Source organism: Lepeophtheirus salmonis, chromosome 7 (assembly GCF_016086655.4).
Source record: "Lepeophtheirus salmonis chromosome 7, UVic_Lsal_1.4, whole genome shotgun sequence".
Taxonomy (NCBI): domain Eukaryota; kingdom Metazoa; phylum Arthropoda; class Copepoda; order Siphonostomatoida; family Caligidae; genus Lepeophtheirus; species Lepeophtheirus salmonis.
The window spans coordinates 3143126-3165283 of NC_052137.2; the positions used below are offsets into that span (position 1 = coordinate 3143126).

Below are 22158 nucleotides of genomic sequence, written 5' to 3' on the forward strand. Positions count from 1 at the left end.
TACAAAAAATTCAAATATTAAAGTTTTTGGGAAAAGTTCCAAAAATACATTGTTAAAAAAAAAAAAAAATATAATTATAAATTTTATTTTTTATTAAGGCTCATAAACTCGACAATAAAAAAAAATCGGCTAATTAATAAAGCATGATTAGATGTATTAAAAGAAATAAAAATAGAATATGACTTGTAAAACGAGCATAAATAATAAAACATTAAAAAAAACAACAACTAAAAACCGAGTCAAGAGTTTAAAATTCACATTCAAAACAATTACTTCCCAAAAGATTCATAAAACCTAATAATTATTTTCAAAGTGTACAAACATATAAGAAAAATAGACTCATATAGGAAAAATACAAATGCCGTCTTTATTTCAGATATCTAAAGAACCATGGGCGAGATAAGTAAATGCAAAGCATTGATTTTAAGGACCACCCTAATACACCAATAGACCTATTATATATTGTATATATGTATATGATTCAAAAGTTTTTTTCCTTTTTGTTTTTGAGTGAAATACAAAAAAATATAATGTTGTATTTCATAGATCAAAGTTTTAATTAGCATTTACAAAAAAGTTTGTATTTATAAAGTTGTATATAAATTTTTATATATATATATATATACAATATAGGATATGTTATTGTAAGAAATAGATTCTTAATTCTGTTGTATATATGTAGGTATGAAGGTCCCATGCCTTTCCCCCATCTACAAAAACAAAATATTTATATTAAACTATCTGGCAAATATTAAAAACCTCAATTGACTCTACAAAGGATTACGCAGAAATGGTTTAAATACTCCAAAATGAAAGAAAGAACGTCGATTATATGATTAGATAAGTAATTATCAATACTAATCAATTACTTTGAGTATAAAACAAGTTTAAACTGATGTTCAACACCTTTGCTCTAAAATAGTAACTACTACAAAATAGAAAAATCAAAATAATTATTTTGATAATTAAAAATTAAAATAACGTTATCAGAAAAATACTTTTGATAACTGAAGAACCAGTCCATTGTTTTAAAATAACTTTTATATATAATATATAATTTTATTATAGTGATGATATTTGCAAAGTTGGAGTTTTGTTTAGTCCTATTTGTTGACTTTTGGTAATAATGGCGTTTACCTTCCCTTCCTCCTTCCCACAATAGTGTCATGAAAATGCATCTTTATCAGTTGTTACCCCAAAATTCTCGAGCATTTCATATGAAATCCTCTGATACGAGTCCCTTAAAAGAAAAACAATAAAGTTCAGTTCCAATAGAGATGGTTAGTAGTCTTGCTTGCTACAAAATTAAAGTGGGAGATACTCCTCTGGTGGTTGCAGAATTTGATCCCAATCTCCAACGTTCCCAAGTGTAAAGGACATTTGAACAACTTTTCAGAGAATGTAAAAGATTTATTCTTTATCACTGTTATATGCTTATGGGTGTAAAAAACATGTCCTAGAAAGCGGGAGTGGATTATTATAGTTTGTCATCTCAACAGGATTGTATGTTTTCCAAAAATGTTGTCATTATTATTTAATTCTTGGAGACAGAACATTTAATTAAAAATAATAGCTAGTGCGTTTGCTCATGAAACACGAATATTAACAATGTGGGTTTACTAGGAAACTATAAGCTGCAGGATTATATATGGGGCTTGGTTCTTGGATTTAGTAATTTAAAAAAGCCAAAAAAAAAATAAAAATTGAATTTAAAAAAATATCCATAGCTGCACACAAAAATTAAATTTTTAGAAAATAATTCCTAAAATCCACAGCTTTCACAGAAAATTAAATTTTTGGGGAACATTTCAAAAATCTACAGTTATTCTGAAAAAATATTTTATTTGGAAAAAAAAAAAAATTCCAAATATTAAATTTTTGGAAAAAAAAAACAAAAAATCAATGGGTATTCACAAAAAATTAAAAATCCTTAATTGTGGGAGGGGGTTGTACAACCCTCCAGCCCACCCCCTACGGACGTCTCTGATAAGTGTATATCTTTGTTGAACTAGGAATATAATTGAGGATCGATATAAAAATAATTCCTACCTATATGTTCTACCTATAAAAGAAGTGGGATTTGTGTTTATATCCATCCTTTAACGAGTGCTTGCAGCTGATCTCATAAAACGTCATCATAGCTAACCTGCTATCCTGCCAAATGATTCTTAAAATTGTCATCATTACCACGTTAATTTTATGTTTCTTGTATTTTACATACCGGTGGGACATACGAGTATCTTATCCATCACTAATTGATGTTTTTTCTTCTCAAATAGTTACTATAAGTAGCCATAGTATATTTTTTGAAACACCTCCTGATTTAAGACATAGAAACCGTAAAGGCTTTCATTCTGAACGGTACTAAGTACCTTATGACACCCTTAAAAAGAAATAACAACGATTTAAAGGATTTTTCAGTAGACCAGTTTAATTTTTAACGATTTTCAAATTTCGATTACGGGTAGATCGGAAAGTGGTCTGAAAATTACCTATGCAAAATTTAAGCTTTTCTACGACGTCATCTTAAGATAACACATCTTGTTCAAAGTTTGAAAGGAAACAAAGTTCTCAATTAGGCCAATATGATACAGCATTAATAATGATTGTACATTCATTAATTATGATAGACATTATTCTAAACGATAAACAACAGGAATTTTTTTTTTCATCTAAAGCTAACCAATGGAGAAGAAGAGTCTGTGTGATTATAAATTTTGATTTTTCTTTTTGAAAATGTAAAAAAAAGATGTCCGCTTTACCCAGATCATCAAATTTTCCAAACTTTTTTCTCGATTTTTACTCAATAAGACAATTTTAGAAAAAAACCTTTTTATACTTTTTTTAGATTATAAAAATGTCAGTCAAAACTATTTTATGTAAAATTGAAATTTATTCTTAGTATCTACATATATTCATTTATTAAAGTGTTTTTGCCTTTTTTCATAATTCAATCAATATGTGTGACCTATAAATGACCTTTTAGGACAATAAAATTTTTCATAGGTACTTTAATCGAAATTTTAAAAAGTTGAAAATTAAACTGATCCATTGTTTAGCCTTTTTATCAATTTTGAAAATAGGAAACAATCTTCTACTTGCAAAATATTAAAAAATATCAAACAACTTAATATCATTTTTTATACAAATCAATTTATGTTTATGAAAATCCCAACATATAAATGGATTATCTTCATACTGGTAGTCGTATGATCCAAGGAGTGAAAATATATAAGTCAAATATACTTTGAAGACGCATACTTTTTTATCAGATGAAAAGAACAAAGAAATATGATTAGACTAATTTATTCCGTCTTTATAAAAGACATTGGTGAGAATTTTATGTTTTTTAATATTATAAAAGAATATTTGTATACATGTATAAAAACGAATTATATATATATTATTTTGAAATTACATAAAAAAACAAAAAAAAAAAACTTAAGTCAGCCAACCACATCAAATACTGATTTTTCTAAAAATGAAGTCGAAAAAAAAGGAATAAAAGTGTGATATCATCATCAGATGATGATGCCTTTATACCTACTAAAACAGACAATCGAGGAAGTTGAAAGAAGAAACAAAAGTTAGGATTAAGTTTTATGTGTACATATATTATACTCTATTTTGTACGTTATGTTCGGGGTAAAAATCCCTATTAGAGGGAGCAAATAGATATTTAAATATTCTTTTTTTAAGGAACTATTTCAACTTTTATTTCTTAATAAGATCTATTAGAGTAGATTTCCAGACGCTCTACATAATAATATGTGATGCGTCAATATAAAGTCAATCTGGAACAAAAATTAAGAATAATGAAAAAATCTTAATCGATTTTATTTTATTTCATAAGTGGTATGTCATCACGAAAGAAATCATGAACAAACATCGTGAAAAGAGGGAATCCCCATATATTGTTTTAAGCCCTAAATATAAAACACCTATTTATTCTAACGACTTATTTCCATCAATTAAAGGTTTCATATTTTAATTTCTATGATTTCTTAAAATACTTAAGCATATTGGCTATAGTTTGGAGCCTTCATGCCCTGAAAAGTCAAAAGCTTAACAAAGAAAACATGGTTTGTTTTTGTGTTTGTTACAAATTGTTTTTTTAAAAATTATTATTAAGTTTTTATTCACTGTATCGAGCCCCATATTACTTTTAAGGGCATTCCTTCGCTTGAACGTTATTTTTTCCCATGAAAAAATTAAAACAGGAAATTTTTTTTACCAATTGCTTTGGAAGTATCAAAGATACCGTTACATTTGCCATAATAACTCACCCACTAAAGAATAAATTTAATGAAATTTTGACAGCTGTCTTTCCAAGCTTGGTACTAAATCGAAATAATATGAATAAAAAAATAGTATATAGTAGCATTTATGTTTGAAGCCCAGGACTTTTCATTCCATGCGTTATGATATCATGTTATTTCCGATATGACTATTATAATATAACATATTTTATCTTTTTTTTATAACTGACTCATATTTTTTGCAATCCTAAAATACAATATGCAGCATCTCTAAATTATGTATCAAAAATAACGTATTAATAGAAATATAAGGTAGTTACATGCAAAATATAAAATTAATCTAGACTCACGTTTGAGTTAAAAAATCTCAAGGTTGCCTTTTGGTTCACGGACACATTCATCCATACAGACAAATATTTCACGGATATATTTGAGTTAATTATAGTCTTATTATTCAAATTACAGGGATGAGTTAAGATTTCCAAGAAGATTTATAATAAAAATAATTTTTTATTACAAACGGATGAATAATCGTATAAGAATACAAATTCAATCCATACTCAATTATGAGAAAAATCATTACAGCTGGTTTTTTTGCTTTTTGACAGTCCACATATGTTCTACACTCAAAGTTAGAAAGTGAAAGTAAAACTATTCATTACTAATTATTAAAGGCTATTAAATTTTGAGCGGTCAAGAACAAAGGTCAGGCTAACACGAAACGTAAAAATACTTAATCGATCATAACTTTGAAACCAATTGAGATACGTGACTCCAGTTGATTGCGCTCTACATTTGTACCCATTTTAGTTGAATATGGAATGATAAATATTTGATTGTTGATGACTTGTGAAATTAATAGTAGGCATAAGGTATGGAAATAATAATAGTTATTATTCAAGCAATAAAATAAAAATATGAAGTGATGTACAGAGATGTTTTTTTTTTTTTTTTTCAAAAAAAAAAAAAAGATATATATATACAAAATATGAGGTAAACCTTAATATACTTACATTGCTCCGTATTATGTATAATATACTTATTTACACATTGTAAATGTGCTCTCTAGGTTAAAAGGGGTTTTATTATTTACTTATGTGTTGTTTATAATCAATCTTACTTTCCACTTCTTCCTTATTCTTCGAAGAAGAATATATGTACCTTGTACATATATTTATAAATATATTTCCTTCATAAACTAAGTGTTTGAAAATTCAATCTTGAAAAAAAAAAGAAGAGAAAGAGGCATTCCGGGTTTTGAAATACCTACATTTTAATACATTCACTGGGGTAGAAGAGTTGATTTATGATGAAAGACACGCACCAAAAAAATAATTTTCCTTTCATACTTTGTAATATCATTATTATTACTAGGGAAGACCAGAGCAGGCGCAACAGTCCCCTCATTTCTCGAGCATCCGAAAGACTACAGAGTGTCAACCCTAAAATTGAAGAAGCATTTATCCACAAGTTTATCCCCGTTATTTTTAATTACGAGGTTCCGTTATGCAACCATACGAGAGTACTAATTAAAAAAAAATAAGGTTTGTCTTTATCCTGTGTCTCTAAGTGCTAAAAATGCCTGAACCACTAAAAAAAAAACAACGTGTGCGCGAAAAGATGAAGGAAATCAACACAAATCCCACTCCGTGTTTAGTAGTAATGATACTCCTATGTTGATCCTCAATTCTAATCCGAAATCATCAAGGACTTACAGGGGTGTCCGCAGCTGTAGCCCCTCCCCCCAAAGGAGAACAGCTTAGCTGTGATGTCGTTTTATTAGATTAACAGCAATCAGTCGTCAGAGAAATAAAATAAACACAAATATCACTCCTTATCCAACAAGAAAATAGGGAAGAATGACTCCTATGTCGATTCTCAATTCTACTCTGAGGGCTTACACTTTTAGGTTGGATTGTAAATTGTAAGCATTTTTGGGTATGTAAAAAAAGTATCCGATAAATAATTTACTAATCCTGACGATAAGAAGAATGTTTTGGCGGAGAGTAGCTTAGCTGTCATAACGTTTTATTAGATCTGCTGAAAATAGTCGTAAGAAAAACAAAATACATATATACAATTGTCACCCTGTATCAAGCAAGACGATATAAACACAAATCCTACTCCATTTCTAGTAAGGGTATTATAGACTGTAATTACACCCATGTCTATCGTCATCTTCTGGGCTGAGTACAACAAGGACACACTCTTGTAAGAGTACGATTTTAAATTTTAAGCATTTTCGGCATGTAAATAATAATGAACTGATAGTTAACGGTGCAATCCTAGCAATTTTAAGAATGTTTGGAAGGAGAGCAACACAGCTGATATGACGTTTCATTAGATTCACTATAAGTTTGCTACAAGTGGACGGAAATAAAGACAAGCCCCACTCCTAATCAAGTTAAAATATACTCAGGGATTACTTTGACTTCAATTCTCAATTCTACTTCCATTTCAATAAGGAATTACACGTATACCTCCACAACCAAATCCTACTTGTATCTCTCCATTATCCATGAGCAACTCACACACTTTATAACTAGATCTTCCCTCCTCAAGAAATAAAGACTAATGATCAAGACTTTGGAAAATAATAAATCCCGTTCAAGTTGAAACTAAAAAAATTATAGCACTCGTCTAAGGTCATATATTTTACAAGTATTACAGAATTATTTTTGTTTTCTAAAAATATTAATGAATAATGAATCAAAAACATAGAATGGAATTGGTTCTGTGCCTCGTACAGAGAAAGAGTCAAGGCCCATGAGCGAGGATTCTTATATCTTTAATTCCTTTCCAAGAAAATAAATCATTTTTTACATGCAAATGTATAAGGCAAAGTATGCAAACAGAAAAATATATGTAAAAAAAAAGGATTTTTATATAAGTTTTTTACATCTTTTAAAAAGTCAAAAGTTGTATGTTTTTATTTTATCCGGGAATAGAGAGGAAACGTACTGGGGTATGATTTGTAGACCCAGATGGAGTACCTACACCTGCATATGTATATGTAGGTATGCTCTAAAAATATTATTTATAGGGACAAATATTTCATATTAAATAATAATTTAACATGTGTTTAAGAAATGTATCGACATATTTATTTCTAAATATTGTTCACTTCATTTATTATATAATATGTTAATATTAATCCATTTGTTTAAATCCAGAGTATTATGTTCACAAATAGATTTCCACTCCTTGAATAATAATTCCCTTTAGAGGAGATAATATGTTACTTAAAATTAAATAAATGTAGAACATCACTACATTGAGTTGTGAGAAAAATATAGATAGTCTCAACTATTGAGAAATAAATATATAAACAAGGCCATCAGGTCCCCCTCAAATATAATTATGTGGAGAAGCCTCATAGAGGCCGGAATGATTGAGCAAATGTATCAGCTAACAAAAGGGATATGTCATCTCATTTGTTGGTTTTAAAAAAAAAACACATTAATATTGAGAAATTACTACAATCCAAGAAATGATATTTAACCCTGATGGTGTTTAAAAAGTTGACACTTGAAATACTTTCCTTCAAGTGACGTTGAAATTATAATAGGGTCACCAGAATATAATACGATACAGTAGTAACTTGACATACGAATTTAATAAATTTCTGGACAGGAGTTCGTAAATCAAATCAACTCTTCTCGAAAGAAATAACTAAAAAATTAAATTTGAAGTGACTCTTGCGTACTGTCATCAACTTTTGACCAACTCGTATTTTAAAAAAAACAACTCGTATGTTATGGCATTTGCAAATACAACTAGTCAACTGTCAAAGTTATAGCATCTATATTATGGTTTGTGTGTTGATTACTTCGAAGCAAGCCAAACCATCAGCAAATATTATTTTATAGCATTATTGTTTAGTGTATAAAATCACGAAAAAATGGGCCCATTTGAAAAATAAAAAATATTCCTGTTTTATCAAGACATCACTGAAAATGATGTATGAATTAGGTTATGAATGGCTTCCCCATCCTTAATATTCTCCAAATCTGGTCCCCAATGACTTTCTCCTATTTGATGATCTCAAAAGAATGCTTGCTGGAGAAAAATTTAGAGATAATAAAGAGATAATCTCCAGAAACTGAGGTCTTCATTCTCTCAAAAAAGTGCGAAGAATTGTTAAATAAAACACAAATTTCAAATTTAATCATTAAAATTTATTTTTTGCCTTCAAAGTAATGTCCATTAGATAAAATACAAATATGCCAACGCTTTTCCCAGTCCTCAAGACATTTTCGGTAGGCACTTTTTGGCATGGCTTTTGGCTCCTTCAACAATTTTTTTATTTATGGATTCAATAGACTCAAAACAGGTTCAACAAAGTAGCAATTTAAGTTTAAGGAACAAAAAAGTTACACAGAGCTAAATCAGGCAAACATGGTGGTTGATCGATGGCATTTATTGGGTATCTGGCTTTGAATTTGCTCACAACTGTGGCTCTGTGCGATGGTGCGTTATCGTCGTGTAAAATCCATGAGTTGTTCGTCAATAATTCTGGCCGTTTTACACGGATTTTCTCACGCAAACGCCTTAGTACTCCCAAATATTACTCCTTATTGACCGTTTGTCCCTTTGGAACGAATTCTTGATGCACCCCAGATATCAAAGAAAACAATGAGCATCATCTTGACTTTTTTTTAACGATCTCATGGCCTTCCTTGAACTCTTTGTACCACTCATATGCACAGGTTTTAAATAAAACTAATTCACCAAAAGCTTGTTCAAACATTTTCAACGCGTTATCATATGAAATTTCGTTCGCAACACAAAATTTTAAAGCAAACTCTTTGTTCAATAATTTCGTTCATTGTAAAAATCGTGGAGCACTAGTGAGATAGACTGACTTATCCAGCTGTTGCAAACAAACTGGTCTACAGATCGCGCTCAAACTTGACATCATAATGAAAAACAGTGCTGCCGAACTAGAAAAAAAAGTTTTTATATCCCTTCAGAGCGCGCAATTTAAATTAACAATTCCTGGTGCTTTTTTGACAGAATGTATATTTAGACTAAAGATTAATCAAACTATACCAATGCCATCGGAAAGTTGTATGAACGCTATAATCGCTGAATCGCAGGCTAATTTATTAAATTAATAAACTAAATTTTTCATTATAATGTGTTTTACTATGTTAACATGGAAATAGATTAGCTTTGATGAAAATAAAACGCGACTTATAAAGTCTTATATTTTGAATGAAGTGGATCATTAAGAAGCTCAATGCCTAACCTATAATTATTCTAGGATGAAAAGTAATATTTAGGTGATGTAAAGGTGTATATTGGCCTGTTGAAAATCATTTGATCCTTTCTTATAAATTAAAATAGCTAGGAAAAGGAAATAATTTATTTCTCAATTTATTCTTATTTATTTTTCTTTTATGATGACATCTTCATTTACAAATATTTTATCAAGATAACCCTTTTTTTTAAGTACATACATAGAATATATATATACAAATGATAAGAATGCTTACACATTGGACTGTTCATAAGCAATAAAAGAATAATCCCACAAAAGAGAAGGAAAAAAAAAGAAAAGAAGAAGAATGAGGAAGGGGGGAAGTGAAGCAGCAACTACTCTACTTTAATAACAGCAACAAGCAATTAAATAACTCTTTTCCCGAGGATAATTATAAAAACTTATTCACCTAATAACATGTAAACATGAGAAAAATTAATGATACTCAAGTTCTTATAGTAAGAAATGGAGGCTCAGGAAGCTTAATGGCATTCTTTTTATACTACCATTGAACATATTATGTGGGCCGTCAATACAAAAACAAGTTTGAGTAAGGTGACCAGACGTACCTAATTCCGTGAGAAAGTCCCTGTTTTGGGTTACCTGTCCCCGGTTTTAGAAAATGCAGGGGCGTCTGCAGTTGGCGTGTTGGAGGGGCTGTACGCCCCCAATTAAGGAACTTTGGTTATTACTAGAAAATTTAATTTACCAAAAATTTAATTTTCTGTTAATAGCTGGGATTTCAAAATTTTTCTACGAAAAATTGAATTTTTTGTGAACAACTGTAGATTTTAATTTTTATTTCCCCAAAATAATTAATTCTTTATGAATAGCTAAAGATTTTTGAAACTTTTTTCCCAAAAAATTAATATTTGAAATTAAATTTTTGAAATTTTTTTCTACAACAATTTAATTTTTGAATTTTTTTGAGAATAGCTATGGTTTTTTGAAATTTTTCACAAAAACTTATTTTTGTGGATAGCTGGGGATTTTTCAAAAAATTTCAAAAATTTTTATATTCGGAAACATTTTTTTCGAAATTTTAATTTGTATTTATTTCAAAAAAAGTCCTAAAACTAACCCATAACCCCTGCCCCAAATATTATTCTGCAGACGCTACTGAAATATCACTGATTTGGATACTAAATGGGGATATTAACATCAATAAAACTGATGTTATTTCTTTAAGTAAGAAACTATTACTATTGGCTTTGTTCTTGTAGTTTTTCTCATGTCCTTCTTTACTCTTATTTAAATATTCAAGTCCCTCAGGCGGAGGTGGATCAATGAAAAGATGACAATAATGTCCTTCATTTTTTTTATTCACACCTTTGGTTTCAATAAATAAAATTAGTCTTTCTGTAAAAAATTTCAAATGTTAAAGTAGGGTAAATTTTTTTAGAGATATTCTTTTTTTTTTTTTAAAGGTCATGGTCAAACTCTATCCCGACCCAAAAAAACTTCCAAAAAATAAAGTTCTGAGATACGACGTATCTTTGTCTCTCAATTACTCGTGTAAAGTATAAGTAAGCTTTTAGTACACGAAAAGTCCGCGATTCCGAAACAGCTTTGGGAATCTTCAAAAGATCCATAAGATTTTCCAGATCTTAAAAAGCTTATAGTATTGCTCAGTATTTAATCATAGTTTTATAGATAAGATACTATCTATATGGAATGTAGCATCTCTACTTATCTTGGTTAGTTTCTTGGAGCGACATCCACATTATTAACAGCTACATTGCGTGGTTATTTCAATATTAAGCTATACTCATATTTATCCTAATTGAGTTTAGTATAATTCTTGGACGATTTATCGACAATTTCTATAAACAAACTATTTTTATTAACTCATGTGCACTTTTGCATTATGATTAAGAAACCTCAGACACACATCTATTTATTGTTTGAATTTTGTAGAAATTTATATTGCTCATTAATAAATTATATCTTGTTGAAGGTTAAAATTCAAAGTGTTAAGATTTGTTTTTATTATAACTACCATAACTTAAAAAAACAACAACAAGAGTTTACACTCTAAAGTATCTCATCTCATCCCAAAAATTTGAACATAAAGCCTATCATTAACTGAAGTATGGTTATAAAATATTGGGTTAGATGTATACATGATGTAAAAAAACTAACAAATTCTACCCAAAAGCATGCTCGAACAAGAATTAAGAAAATAAAAAATTGTCATTTTATTGTTAATATACTTATTTTGATAATTTATGGGCTTCAGTTTATAATGATTGGTTATGGGTTGATATACCTAGGAATATTAGCAATAGTCTTGAATCTTCATTTGATATATGATATTTTCTGACGTATGAATATGGCCTTTCAAAAAATATCTATTTTACATTTTTTGTGTAACTGATCGATAATTTTTAACAATCTTTATGTGCATATTGCCACGTATGTATACAAATGTTTTATTAATATAAATGTAGGAACATTTCAGCTTGCTTTTGTGTTGACAGAGCATAGTTCTTCATTTCTTGATGTTTGTTCAAGATTGTTTTGTGTTGACTCACAACATATTATATATGTTAATAGCTATATAATATATACTCTCAATTTGTTGTGTCGTCACTAATAGAAATCGAGATGACAGATCAATTTATTTTTTCCCAAGTGTAGAAACTAATATACAGAATTTTTTCCTTAGTTATGGTATAATTGATTCATTATTATTTCAATGACTGTAACACTTAGGAAATATAATCTTATGTGTATACGAGTGATGGGACGATTCATCGGAATAGAGAATCGTATAATCGGTTGTCGGCATCGGGAAAATAATGTTTAAGTTGGGATTCCGATTCTTACTAATTAATATTTATTACTGGTATTTAACTATTTATTACTTTTTTAAGTAATGAAAAAAATAGCCATACAAAACTAAAGACTTTTTGCTTATTACTTGAAAATTAAAATATTTTAAATTAAAAAAAAATAATAATATTTGAATTTCTTTTTTTTTTATATTTTAAATTTTTTCCAAAAAATTAATTTTTTTAAGAACAGCTGGGATAATGAAATTTTTTTCCTAAAATTTAATATTTAAAATTTTTTGTGAATAGCTGTGGATTTCTAAATTTTTTTTTCAAAATCTTAAATTTTTTATTAACAACTGTAGATTTTTGAAATTTTAGTTCAAAAAATTAATTTTTTTAGAGAATAGCGAGGGGTTTTTGAATAAAATTTTTGAAAAATTTACATTTTTGTGAATAGTTGTTGATTTTCAAAATTAAATATCAAATTGCATATTTGAAAAAAAAAAGAAAATTGCATTTTTTTTTTTTAATTTTAATTCTTCGACTTTCTGTCAAAAAATTTCCAAAAACCGAGCTTCCCTGTATAATATAATTCTGTCATCGATCCTGATAGCAAAATAGTATTTTTAATGATAATTACACATATTAAAGAGTCGAAATTTCAAATTTTACTAGAATCACATCAGAGTCGGCCTCAAGATTTTTTTTTTAATCGTCCCATCACTAGTGAATACGCTGTACAATATAGATAGGATTTCAACAAGAAGTTCATAAATTCGGAATTGATATTGTCAATAAAACTTGTACAGTCGGTATATATGAAGTAAAAAAATATTGATAGGGATTCTCTCTTTTCCAGACTTTCGTTCAAGATATTTTTATAATGACATATCGCACATATACCATACATGAACATGTAATTTATTTCGAAGAACTTTGCATATTATAACCTTCTTAGCTCAATAATTCTTCCTTTCAAAATAAAGAAGCTATACAGGGTGCAACAAAAAACTTCCTTTTTTCGAAAGACAATAAAACAGTTTTTTATAAATTAGAAATTTTTTATATTTTATTCATGATGATAATACAAATTTTAATTTTTTTAAGCAGTTTTGAAATTCATACAAGAAGGGCTATGCCCCCCATATAATAACATATTACAATCGGGTGCGGAGGATTACATACAGGAAAATTTTACTCTTAAATATGGCGGTTAGGAAAATTCCGATCAATGAAATTTGCACTGTGGAATATTAACTTGAGCAGAAAATTGCCTGATTTACCGAATTGCACCTCAAGCACTGGGGATTTATATAAAATAACCGCGGACCTCTAAAAAGGTTAATGAAAAAAAAATTATGTGAATAGCTGTGGATTTTTAAATTTTTTTCCAAAAACAATTCCTGTTGTTTGTGAATATCTATGAATTTTTGAAATTTTTTTCTAAAAAATTCCAAAAAATCTAATATTTGAATATTTTTTTCTAAAAATTAATTTTTTTGTGAATAGCTATTGATTTTTGAAATTTTTTTCGAAAAAATTTAATATTTAAATTTATTTTTGGAATGACTATTAGTTTTAAAAAAATCCAATAACGAAGCCACTCCCAAAACATAATCCTGTGGATGCCTCTGGTTGTGTAGTATAAACGTTAGGCCTGAAGGTAGATTAAAAATCCCCACCGCCGATTCAAGAACCCCTCCTCATTTCCCAATAATTTAATTTTTGAAAACAAGAAAATATATATTCAAAACATAAATAACACAAATTATCACAAAAGACATACAATAGAGCGTTTCCATGTGACGTCAACATTATTCGAATTCAAAACAACCAAATTTTATCAGTATTATAGATTAAAATGAGCAAAATGATGACAAACTACCATGTATATATTTGGACTTAAAAATAGTACCCACATTCAAATAAAAGAACATTTATCCACATCATTTTTTATCATTTTTAATTACTTTACTCATATCTAATTGATCCTAGATAAAGTAAATTGTAAAAATGTCACAATTCAATAATCATATTTATACACAAACATACAATTTAATTCAAATATTACTGTTTTTATAATATTCAATGGAGGGATGAGTACAACTAACTACTGAAGTGGAGTTGCTTTCTACCCCCCTTTCTGACTAAAAACTTGTTGCCAAATTTGTTGAAACGAAAGTGTTTTGGTCTTTATTTACTTTGGGTATTCAAAATCTTGAAATGAATAAATTTTTTTATTTAAAATAAACAATTTTCTGTATTCAAAATTAGGTCTTTCTTTAAAAAAAAAAGTTATTTGTTAAAAAAAAATAATTTAAAACAAATTTAGTCAATTGTTTAAAAAAAAAAATTAATTTTCTAATTTGAAAAAGGTTATTTAGTCAGCTCATCCAAAAAACCCGGTCAAATCTTTAAAAAAATGTTTTTGTCAAATTTCGTCTTATGTCATTCTTCTAAAAAAAATAATATGTCAAATTTGACATTTATTAACAAACATTCAGTCAAAAAACTCAACAAACTTCCCCATATAGGGGGGGGGGAGTGTCCCTAACTTTGTGTTTATTTGGGTTGATGATGTAATCATCTATGACGTCAATAAAATGTTCTATTATTCCGTAATACTATAAATTATAAAGACTAATATTTGTGCAAATCCATTTAACTCATTATTTTTTAAATCCTATTTGTTTATCAGGAATATCCGTTCCTAAAAAGTACTCTCTCCCCCATTCCCTAGATTTAAATTCGAAATTTCACCTGTAAAATAGAGACGGTAACACATTATATTTAGTTTGTAATAGTTATCCTCAAAATTATGTACCATTAATCCTTGAGGGATCTGATGAATGGGTGGATTGCTCAACGCCATTAATTGAGTTATATAAATCTCCGATCCATGAGTTATCATCACTCATACCTCCCATCATATGATCAATTTTCTCTTCAAAGTCCTCCAGTCCTAAAGAAAATACTCCTTTATCATGCTGTTTGCAAATTTATGCATTTATGCGTATTTAATAATATTTTGCATAGTAACGATCGTCTCGTAAAGAAACAATGATGCAGCCACAATTAACCACATTAGTACGTAACTACTCCACCTTACCAACTAAGATCCTTTCAGTCAAATGACCCGACATAAGACTCCCCAAAATCCCTTCATCCTGAAAACTCCTTCCAGCCGCTGCTTTAATCTTGAGCAATAGAAGAATACCACCTCCAATAAGTCCACCAATCAGGAGCAATAAAAGTGTCTCGTTGATACCTTCAGGATCACACAGGATTTTTTTGTCATAGCTTCCCGTACTATGACCATAGTCCCCACCATGTCCATGACCATGTCCACCGAGTCGATCAAGTGTTGTCTTTTTTATTCCACTTAGTAGGTTGAGATCGTTTGTATCACCATAGTCGTCATAGTTAGCAAGGGAGGCATAGTTATTTGGATTAACGAGTGTTTCTGACATTCTTGCTTACTTAGTATGAACTGAATCTCAATGAGACAATTGATATATCTTGTCTACTACTGAAAGACAATTATTTTATATTTTTTTAATCAAACTCGCAAGACATTTCCAATGTTATGATACGCGCCAATAAAATAAAATTTCTATATGACATGCAATATCTATCTTTCAATTTTTTTTTTTGATGACTCACTACAGAAGAAATTTCTTACAAATATGTATTTAAATACTTTTCTATTATTGTTGTAAGGGTAATTAGTCAACACAAAAGCAACCTAGAATGATTTTTCACAAAATTAAGTGTGGATTACATTTGTATTCTTTGACAAATTATTTTCAATTTATATCAACAAATTATTTTCAATTTATTTTCAATTTATCAACAAATTATTTTCAATTTATATCAACAAATTATTCTTGGTAACCCATTAGATGAACCATAAATACACTCTTAGTGTAGCCAAAATAAATCGTCACAATATAAGGATTAGAAATTGATATATTTCTTATATCAGGCCTAATATAATAATTCTCTTAAACACCATAAAGGTACTAAACTATAGCCAAAATTATCATGCAACACATATTTGAATATTAAACGTATAGTTGATTCAAAGATGTCTATGAAATATTGGGCTGTATGACGTATGTATACGAGTTGTGTTCAAAAAGTAAGGTGACTTTGTATTTTTATGAAAGAATATTTATTTATTTATCTTATCCCCTTCAAAGTAACCCCCTCAGGTACTATACACTTGTGCCTACGCCTTTTTCAATCCTCGATGCACTAATCATAAGCACTTTTCGGTATGGCATTGATCTCTTCCAGGGATGCAGCCTTTATCTCCTCAATCGTTGCAAATCTCCGTCCTTTCATAGGTTTCTTCAGTTTTGGTAAATAGAAAAAGTTACTTGGGGCCAAATCCGGGTAATATGGTGGCTGAGGCATGACTGTGGTCCAGAAAATATCTTACAAGCAAAGATGAGTAAGCAGGGTCGGCATTATTGATATGTAAAAGCCATGAATTGTTTTTCCACAATCCCAGGCGTTTTCTTTCGACTGCTTTTCGCAAGCGGTCCACAACTTCAAGATAATACTTTATAATAACCATATGAACATATGGTAAGAACTCCTGATACAAGTACAGAGCAATGCTCGTCATATGTATTCTCCCGGCCATCTTGGAAGAACTTCTACAACTTGTAAACAATTTATTTACTCTGTAAAGTTTCACGGTACACCACAATCAATATTTGTCGTATTTTGAAGCCCTTCATTTCATTTTTTATACAAAATTTGATGAAAATTCTGTGATCCATGTTTCTCAATAGCAAATGATCGCAGAACACTCGAAATACTTCGAACCTTTATGCCTCTCACAAACAAACTAAACATATTATATACCTGAAACAATAGGTATATGTTCATGGCGAATTTGGTAACATAAAAAATTAAAAAAATCTAGCATACGAATTGCGGCCACAATATTTCAAAAGTTACCTTACTTTTTGAACACACCTTGGTTATGAAATAAAATAATAAATGGAAGTTTTCTCATTTTTTAAATTTTTGTTCAAGATTGACTTTATGTTGACCTACTACCATATCGAGAGTAAATAATATAAATAACACAAAGGTAATAAACTTAACATAATTAAAGCAATATGAACATTGCTATTTAAGATGACGGGGATTTTAAAATTTCCTTTGGAAGCTTTAGTATTTTTTCGTTTTTTGCTGCTTCTATTGGTGGGATGCAACTCACTCCCAGCTAGTCTTTGACTTCAAACACTAATATCTTACTGAATACTTTCTAAATTACCTACATTTAACTCTTCAATTAACCACACATACAACTATATTATCATAAAACAAAGATAATTCATACTAATTTCAGAGTATATTTGATAAATTAATGAACAGGAAAAAAATTACTCTGAATTTGTAAATTCAGAAAATGAGTCACAGTATATTAGCATAATTAGGTATATGTATTCACCATCCCGAAAAATTCATATGCAGCATTAAATAGCTAATCATTCAACGTTCAATTGTTGGAGCAAAGCTCGTAGAAACTTGCTGAAATTGGTCACGTTAATAATTGATAAATGCACTGAAATAGATTTCAGGTTCCTTAGATTCAGGAAATTAGAGGCTCTGGAAATTGCATACTTAAAATAGCATAAACTAATTATCAATTGCATAATTGGAAACTGATAGATAACATATAGGAGTCTCATAACCTAAATGAAGACCCTAAATTATAGTTCAAATTCATATTAATAGTGTAAAATAAAATAAAATAAAAAAATAGCAATTTTCTCCTATTCTTGATGTTTTTCAAGATTGTTGTTGTGTAAACTCACCCCATTTGTCTGAGTCGTCGTATAAACGAAATACCTACTTGTGTGCACTCATACTAAACAGAACAGAGCCCCCCACTGGAAGTACAATATACATATGGTTATATATTTATATAATAATTCCTTTACCCGTTATGATTTATGACTTGGATAGAACATGTCTCTTTCTCTCTCGTTATAATTAGGATCTAGGGACGAAGTTTAATTTAAGAGCTGTTCTCTTTCATGGCATTACCTCCTTAACTTAAAAATATATAGTCTGTTTTGTTGTCAAATCTCGATATTTCTGCTTCTTTTATCCCAATCAGTGTACTGAACGTTAATTGGTTAAATTATACCGCATGGTCCATTGAAGTCTGTTCAATAACTAAATTCAATAATTAATTAAGGTTGAGTGGCTAAAATTAATTTATATTTAGATACATTATAGCATAAACAATTAGTTACAAAACAATACAAACTTGAGCTCTCTAGTACAAGTCGAGGAAATGACACTTGAACGTGATTGACGAATTTCCATTACCATAATCCAAGCAGTTGGGAATCTCCAAGACCACGCCATCAGCAAGTCCAAATTATTCTATCAAAAAGGTCAAACTAGACCAGGAAGAGTTAAAGGAAACATCCCAAGCCAATCCCCTCAAGTCCATGAGGGGCCATGCGGAGATCTCGGGATTTCACATCAGATTGTCCAGAGAGCTATCAAAAAAGTGGACGGAACGAGCTTTGTAAGGGCGGAGAGGCAACTTCTGACTCCAGCAATGAAAAAAACACCATCTCCTCTGTTGCAAGACTCTTTTGAATGAGTCTTGTGAGTTCTTTATAACTCTTTTTCACACTTTAGACTACCCCCTCCACTGCACTTTTTGGATACATATCGAGGGGAAGGCCTACAGTGTCTGACATACAAGCCATTGTAAGTCAGCACTGGGACGCCATGGCAGAGGACTACATCTGCAGCGTGTTCTAGTCCTTGCTTCACATCCTGGAAGACATCATTGCTCCTAAGGTTGGCTACATTAATGATTAAGAGATCCCATACACACATCTATTTATATGACTAATTTTGTTGAAATTCTATTGTTAATTCATAAATTAAATCTAGTTGAAATTTAAAATTCAAAGTGTTCAGCTTGTAATGGACCACTCGGTAACTAACTCTTTGTAATCTGTGAACTTTTCGAGACAATTATTGAATAATAATTGCAAACTTAGGAAATATATACTGTAGAGGGTGTTTGAGAGGGATTTTTTTTCTTCTAAAATTGAAGTTCAGACTTTCAGCTTTCTGGATTTATTCTTCAAGAAACTATGAGCCTCAGAATGAAAAGCACCCATTTTCAATTTTAAACAAAGACAACTCAAGTTATTGAGATGATACAGAGGTTTTAAAAATGTTTTTAGAATTTAAAGAAATATTTATCTAAATTATTTTTACCTTCAACACCAAGCGCATAAAATAGCTTTTTATCTTTAAAATAACAAAATCCTCATGGTTTTTTTCTGACGACCATGAAGCTAGTATAGAAAAAATAAGGCCACATTTAGAATCAGCGGATATGTCGTTCTTCTACCACTTTTTCTGTTAAAGAGTGTAATTGCATAGTTGGAAAGAATTGTCTAACTACTACTGTTGAACCTCGGTCCAAGAGCTATTCACAAAAAATTAGTTGTTTCGGAAAAAAAATTATTTATATTTAATTTGAATTATAAAATTTTTAGAAAATGAATTTTTTACAATCCAGGAAAAAATTCAAAACTTCAAAAATCTACAGTTCTTGTCAAAAAAAAAAAAAATCGTGAGGTTTTCAATAATATCAAATTTTTTATTAATAAATTTCTAAAATTAAATTTCAAATATAAAATTTTTTGATAGAAATTTCAAATATTACTATTTTTGGAGAAAAATTTCAAAAATTTATAGCTATTCAGAGAAAATTTAATTTTTTGAAAAAATTAGAAAAATACATTTTAAAACAATTACCATTTGTTTAAACCGAACTTCTCTAAAGAACCAAATTAGACCGGTCCATTGATAATTCAAACGGTTCAGACGAACTCCATATACTACTAACTACCAACGGATCTAGGGCCTTTTATTTTGTTTCTTTTCGGAGAAAAGATTGTGTGAATCAATAAAGGGAATAATGAATTGTCATTCCTAGACGACGAAGAGTTGCGTGATTCCTATATTTTTTTACCTCTTCTGTTTCATCTTCTACTCGCTCAATGATGCGTTGAAGTAACATCTTATTAATATCAGATCCTTATAATAGTTTTTTCCCTCCATCTTTTCCTTCTTGTGCGAAAATGGTCATAAAGCTTTAATGTAGTCCCATGAGACTTCCTATATATTATTTTACTCCCTCTCTCTTCTTGTACATTTTTCGGCTGTTTTCCTTTTATTTTTCGTTCCAGATTGTATATTATGAATAATAGCTTTTTATAATATATATATGTATATATACTTACTTACAAACTCTCTAACAGTTGGCGATGCTTACTAAGGGGGAAAAGAGAGAGAAAGTGAATGAAAATATGAAGAATCAGATCCATTGACTAGGTATGTTACTCTCGGAATCCTTTCATAATTGGAGGTTCTTCATTTCAGAGGTGGGAAACAGTTCGAGTATATTCTAATATATGTTTCCCTGCACGTCACACTTATTTTTTAATAATAAGAAATTAAATTCGCCAAGTGAAGGGGTTTATTAAGAAAGATATAAGCAAAGTAGAGAGCAAGAAATGTAGAATATGTGGATGAATAAATCAATCAAGAAATACCTACATAGATAGCTATATAACAAAATTCTTCTCCCTAAATCATGGATAACTATGCGAATCGTGGGATCTCAAGGAACCAATCACGTTTTATTCCTTCCAAAGATGAGTCGTAAAACACGGATGTTCCTTTTGTGCAATATAGATCTTTATCTAAATATTTTTTTTATTAGACCTTATTCATTTGAATCCTCTAAAGCGGGGATTTTCAACCCTTTTTTTTAGTGCAGTACCACTTGTAAAATATTTATTTAACCCAAGTACCCCCTTACCATTACAAATCATTTTTAGATTCAGTAACAGGGCCTTGGTTTTTGGATTTTTTTGGAAAAAATTACAAAGTAGAATTTTTTTTCTTCAAAATTCCAAAATCTTTTGCTATTCTCAAAAATTAAAATTTTTTTGATAAAATTTTCGAAAATGCAAGTATATTCTCAAAAAATTCAATTTTTTTTCGAAAAAAATTCAAAATCAACAGCTCTTCACACAAAATTAAAAAAAAATTGTGGAAAAATACAAGAATCCATAGCTATTTAATGACGATTAAATTAAATTTCAAATATTGGGAAAAAGTTCAAACGTTAAATTGACTAGTAAAAAAACAAAAATTCATTTTTTTTTTTTTGGGGGATGGGGGTGTACAGCTCTTTCAGCCCATCCCCTGCGGACGCTACTGATTTAGGTACCACTTGTAAAATATTCTTTCAAAATCTCAAGTACCCCTGGAGTACCTCCAAGTACCCCCTGGAGGTGCTATACCCCATTTCAGAACCACTACTCTTAAGTATATATGTAGCGAGGAAATAAAGGTGTTTTTTAATTTATGGTAGATACAATAATTAGTCATAGTCCCTTTTATAATGATCTCCGGCCTCATCCCTCAGTCCACGGATCGACTCAAAGACCTCCGAAATAATCCATAAGAAAACTGTTACCACCTTCTCCACATTATGAGACCTTCCATCTACTTTCATGAACCTCCGATTGTGATAATTGTTCGAATATTTCGAAAGAAGTTATTTTCGAATTATTAAAAGGTTGCGATAATTGGATTTCAAAAATACCACGTCTCCAATTTCATGATAGAAAGAAAAAAGTTGAAATGTAGGAAAACTTATTTTATAATGTACCCTAAAGTTCTTATACTCCATGTCCAAATTGAGTCTCAAGTCGTTGCTCAACAGACCAAGACCTTGAATATATTACTTGAGTCCTCAGATTTATTATGTGTTCATTTGAAGTCA

The 22158-nt window shown here is 29.6% G+C and overlaps 2 protein-coding genes across 2 annotated transcripts in view; one reads left to right on the forward strand and one right to left on the reverse strand.

The window, feature by feature from the left end:
- LOC121121616 (uncharacterized) overlaps positions 1-22158 on the forward strand; it is a 141565-nt gene that overhangs the window by 35273 nt on the left and 84134 nt on the right. The window lies entirely within an intron of this gene.
- Positions 14022-15818, reverse strand: LOC121121672 (uncharacterized). The gene is made up of 3 exons (XM_040716636.2): positions 15409-15818; positions 15124-15261; positions 14022-15059 (listed from the first exon to the last, which is right to left on the reverse strand). The coding sequence occupies exons 1-3, from the start codon at positions 15767-15769 to the stop codon at positions 15010-15012; spliced, it is 549 nt and encodes a 182-aa protein (XP_040572570.1). The 5' UTR covers positions 15770-15818; the 3' UTR covers positions 14022-15009.